This window comes from Solanum tuberosum, unplaced genomic scaffold (assembly GCF_000226075.1).
Source record: "Solanum tuberosum cultivar DM 1-3 516 R44 unplaced genomic scaffold, SolTub_3.0 scf00051, whole genome shotgun sequence".
Classification (NCBI taxonomy): Eukaryota; Viridiplantae; Streptophyta; class Magnoliopsida; order Solanales; family Solanaceae; genus Solanum; species Solanum tuberosum.
This window is the reverse complement of record NW_006238978.1, coordinates 1,579,961-1,585,235: the sequence shown is the minus strand read 5'-3', so window position 1 is coordinate 1,585,235 and position 5,275 is coordinate 1,579,961. Positions and strand designations below refer to the sequence as shown.

Below are 5,275 nucleotides of genomic sequence, written 5' to 3'. Positions count from 1 at the left end.
CCACCCGACAGCAAAAGAAAATTGAACCCCTTTTTTCTTAACTTCTTTCTTTATCAATATCCCATCTTAAAAAATTCAACTGGTCCCCAAAAAAACTCATTTTTTTCTCTTAAAATATAAGTTGCCAAAGTTCCAAGTTCAATCACTCCATTTATCAGCGGATTCAGAATATTCACTAAGTGGATTTGAGAAATAAAAATAAACTGTGTAAGATTTAAACTTGGAATTGCAAGCTAAATTTTGAATTTCTCAATCATTAAATCAATCTCTAATCTTATATTCACGAGTTCAAATTTATATAAATACATAAAAACAATTTTTAAAAATACCACATATGTTATATAATTTTTTAGGATAAGCTACCTTATTAGACATACATGACCTATACTAAATTTATCTCTACTTTCAAATAATTACATATATTACTAGTTTTAATATTTTATGCTATATATTATTAAAGATACATCAGATATTTTTAGCCTCTTAAATTTGGAAATCCAAAAATGCAACAAATTTGACGAACAAAAGAGAAAGATAGTATGTAATTTGTTGCAAATAAGAGAGTTTATGCGTGATAAACCTTAACAAGGAAGAAGAAAAGAGACTTTTTAGATCGGATTGGAATTATTGATGTATCTAACACATTATTGATGTATTTGACATATTATTGAGTTAAGATTATATGTATACATTTTTTATCAGTGTATCTCATTAAGTGTATCTGTATATTAATAAACATACACACTTATTGGAGATTTACGCATGTATCTGACACATTATTGATGTATCCGACACACTATTGAGTTAAGATTATATCTATCTAGTTTTTTTATCAGTATATTTGATTAAATGTATATGTATCTGACAAAATATATGCATGTATTTGAATAATAGTTCGTGCAAATGTGAATTTTTTCTTAATTAATGACACTTTCAGTCATATCTCTTAATTAAACACACTTCTTAATTAATGACTTTCAATTATGTCCATTAATTGGACACACTAATTATTAGTACAAGATACATATATTTTAGACCCAAAATATGATAAAGAATTATCATATTACAAATTAACGTAAATTTAAGTAATTAGATTCTAAAATAATGAAATTTACGTAAGTTAGCTATTTTTTTTTTATCGAAGAGGGTTCGGATGACCCATTGGTACCCTCATCTCTCTTCTCTATATATAATTCTTCCACATTTTACACCTTCATGTAATTTCACTCCTTTTTCTTCTTTCCTCTTCCACCAAAGAAAAGAAAAAAACACACACTTTAATTTCTCATCAGTCCTTTTTAATCTCTCTCTGCAATTTGCTGCAGAATTCTTCTGCACCAGTACTGCAGAATCAACTGCAATATACACAGTGCTGCAGTTAAATAACGGTTTTTTCTTCTTCGATTTGACAATTTTTTTTGCGAAAATGATCACTTGGCACGATCTGTATGTTGTGTTAACAGCAGTTGTTCCTCTCTATGTTGCTATGATATTAGCTTATGGTTCTGTTCGATGGTGGAAAATCTTCTCTCCCGATCAATGTTCTGGGATCAACAGATTCGTAGCCATTTTTGCAGTTCCTTTGTTGTCTTTTCATTTCATAGCTATGAATAATCCATATGAAATGAATTTCCGTTTCATTGCGGCGGATTCACTGCAGAAAGTAATTATGCTTGTTGTTCTTTCGCTATGGGCTAATTTAACTAAAAATGGTAGCCTTGAATGGAGTATTACAATTTTTTCTCTTTCAACACTGCCGAATACATTGGTGATGGGTATTCCTTTGTTAATTGCTATGTATGGTGAGTACTCTGGTAGTCTCATGGTACAAGTAGTGGTGTTGCAGTGCATTATTTGGTACACACTTTTGCTCTTTTTGTTCGAATATCGCGGTGCGAAAATGCTTATAATGGAGCAATTTCCAGAAACTGCTGCTTCAATTGTTTCGTTTAAAGTGGAATCTGATGTTGTATCTCTAGATGGACATGATTTTCTCGAAACAGACGCTGAAATTGGTCAAGATGGTAAACTTCATGTTACTGTGAGAAAATCAAATGCGTCCCGGAGGTCGTTTGCTATGGACCATCGGCCGTCGAATCTCACCGGAGCTGAGATTTACAGTCTTAGTTCTTCGAGGAATCCGACTCCTCGAGGGTCTAATTTTAATCATAACGATTTTTACTCTATGATGGGTTTTCCTGGAGGAAGATTATCCAATTTTGGTCCTGCAGATATGTACTCTGTACAGTCGTCTCGGGGTCCGACTCCGAGACCGTCTAATTTCGAAGAAAACTGTGCTCCGGGAGGTCTAGTTCAGAGCTCTCCGAGGTTTGGGTATTTCCCCGCGCAGCAGCCTGCGCCGGGATCTTATCCTGCCCCGAACCCCGAAATTTCTTCCGCAGTGCCTAAAAGCACAAAACCTCAGCAACCAAATGTACAAACACAGAAGCAGGAAGTACAACAACAACAGCAGCAACAGCAACAACAGCCAAATGCTAAAGCTAATAATCATGATGCTAAGGAACTTCATATGTTTGTATGGAGCTCTAGTAATTCTCCGGTGTCGGAGGCCGGTGGCCTCCACGTGTTCGGTGGCAATGATTTCAGTGCCAACGAACAATCGGGTCGATCCGATGGAGCCAAAGAAATTCGGATGTTGGTTTCTGATCATACTCAAAATGGAGATAGTAAAGGTACAATTTTCTTTATTTTGTTTACTAATTAACTCGGAATATAAACTATTTAAATATATATTTTTTTTAAAAAGAAGTAAATCCGCTAGACGGGGTGTGTCTTAATATTATTTTAATATATGCTTAAACAATTTTATATTTGAAGCCATTCCGCAAACAGGGGAATTTGGTGGTGAGGATTTCACTTTTGGAGGTGCCAATGGTGGTGGAAAAGATGGCGATGAAGAAAAAGGCGAAAAAGAGGGACCCACTGGACTGACTAAACTGGGGTCTAGCTCCACATCGGAGCTACACCCCAAACTCGCTGGAGGACAAGATGCTGGTATGGGAAAACAGATGCCTCCAGCAAGTGTTATGACTCGTTTGATCTTAATCATGGTTTGGCGTAAGCTTATTCGTAACCCAAACACGTATTCGAGCCTCATTGGTCTGATCTGGTCTCTAATCTCATTCAGGTAAAGCTAATTATGGATTTAAAAAACTAATTACTTTCTTAACTTTCTCAAACATTTTTAGTTTTTTAGTAGGTAAAAGTTTAAAATTTGTCCATCAATTAATTAGTTGTTTTGTTTGTTTGTTTGTTTTTTTAGATGGCATGTGCATATGCCCAAAATTATAGAGAAGTCAATCTCCATTCTCTCTGATGCTGGCCTTGGAATGGCTATGTTTAGCTTGGGTAAGTAAATCATATCGAGTTCTGAATAAATTATTCTTATCATCAAGAATTTTATCGAATTGAACTATAGTTACGTAATACGAATTCTTGAAGCTAGCATTATCAAACATTTAAAACATTTATATTTTTCAACTATATATTGTACCTTGCTTTCTCTTTCATATACTAACCATTTCTAGTACGTTAAGTTTTACAATTTTGACCATCAAAATCCAATGGTAGTATTAATAGGGTAGTTATATTATCAAAATCATAGTCTTCGTGGGGTCCTTACTTGACTTAATCATTGGTTTGGTTACTAGTAGTTGAAATTTTATGAAAGAAGTTTCAATAGCTATCTAAATACAATAGAGGCGGATTCAGAATTTTAATTAGTCTGTGAATTGAAAAAACACATGACTTGAACTTGGGTTGTTTCATTTATATATATAATTAAAGTTGAAAGTAACGAGTTAAGTTAAACTCACGAGTCACGATGAATTTATGTGTAGGTTTGTTTATGGCTCTTCAACCAAAAATCATTGCATGTGGTAACACAGTGGCTACATTTGCAATGGCTGTAAGGTTTCTAACTGGCCCAGCAGTTATGGCTGCTGCTTCAATTGCTGTTGGCCTTCGTGGTACTCTTCTTCATGTAGCCATTGTACAGGTAAATAAATTATTCATATAGCCATTTTTTTTTAATATATAGTTTTTGGTGGCCATGAAATGACAAATTTATAATCTACTTCATTAAATGTTGCATTAAAATTGCTGGTTCAATTTTTATTTATTTTTAATAATTTGATATATTGAATTTTTTTTAAATTGTTATTTTATATTTTTAGGCTGCATTGCCACAAGGGATTGTCCCATTTGTGTTTGCTAAGGAGTACAATGTTCATCCAGCTATTCTTAGTACTGCGTAAGTAAAATTATTTCTCGATATGTTATAATCAGTTAAATTACACTACAACATATATAATCGTGCAATAATTTATGATTTTTTTTCTTCGTATTTCAGGGTTATTTTCGGGATGTTGATAGCGTTGCCAATCACATTAGTGTACTACATTATTCTTGGATTATAAGAATATATGTCAAGTGAAGAAAGGAGGAAAACAATAGTGGGAATCATTAATGGTTTAATTAATTCATGGGATGAGAATTAATTAAAATTACTCATGAAAATTCCCAGATATTTGGAGCATTAGGACAAGAAATTTGACTTAAATTAGTTTTTGAAGGCCTCCATTTGAAGAAAAAAAAACATCAAAAATGTTGCAAAATTTAGAAAAGAGGAGACAAGAAGGAGCAAAACATGGAAGCAAAAGGGATGATTAATTATAATCTATAGTCTATATTTTCTTTCCCATAATCATTACGCGTGTGAATTATCAATTTGAAAAGAAAAAAATTTGTCAATTAGTAGAAATTCAAATTGATTTTGACTTTTCAATGTTAGATTTTTAGTACCTTTTTTGTTTAATTAACCAATCGTACCGTGTGTATTTATTTATTTACTAAGGTTATTAATTGTAATAGTTTGGTTTGCTAGTTGTTTACTTCCATTGTAAATTACTTTAGATTCTTAAGACTATTATTCAAAAGATCTCATGTTACATGTTCCAGTAGTGAAATCAATAGACTGTTTATATTATCCTTTAGGGGCATGATCTTTTGGACTCAGTATGAACGTCTGACTATTTTTTTGTCGTGTTGTGTTAAAAAAAAGATTTCATATTTCGAAAATGATGTATTCATAAAAAAGAGAGACATCTCACATTCAAAGTTAGAATTTTCACCTCAAAAGAAAAAAGTAGCATTAGATGCTAAAAGAGTTGTTGTTTATAAAAAAGGAAAAAAGGGGAAACATTGGGTGGATCTTTGAAAGTAAATTTTATTTTATTTTCCCTACTAAGGCTAC

At 32.7% G+C, this 5,275-nt stretch overlaps 1 protein-coding gene across 2 annotated transcripts; it reads left to right on the top strand.

The window, feature by feature from the left end:
* Positions 1 to 1,205: 1,205 nt before the first annotated feature.
* On the top strand, positions 1,206 to 4,979 carry LOC102583370 (auxin efflux carrier component 7). Of its 2 annotated transcripts, none has more exons than XM_015307303.1 (6): positions 1,206 to 2,693; positions 2,854 to 3,148; positions 3,284 to 3,369; positions 3,861 to 4,018; positions 4,197 to 4,273; positions 4,373 to 4,979. In XM_015307303.1, the coding sequence occupies exons 1-6, from the start codon at positions 1,427 to 1,429 to the stop codon at positions 4,437 to 4,439; spliced, it is 1,950 nt and encodes a 649-aa protein (XP_015162789.1). In that variant the 5' UTR covers positions 1,206 to 1,426; the 3' UTR covers positions 4,440 to 4,979. The 2 variants fall into 2 exon arrangements, with proteins under 2 accessions (XP_015162789.1, XP_006344239.1); XM_006344177.2 differs by having other exon boundaries at positions 2,839 to 3,148.
* Positions 4,980 to 5,275: the final 296 nt, after the last annotated feature.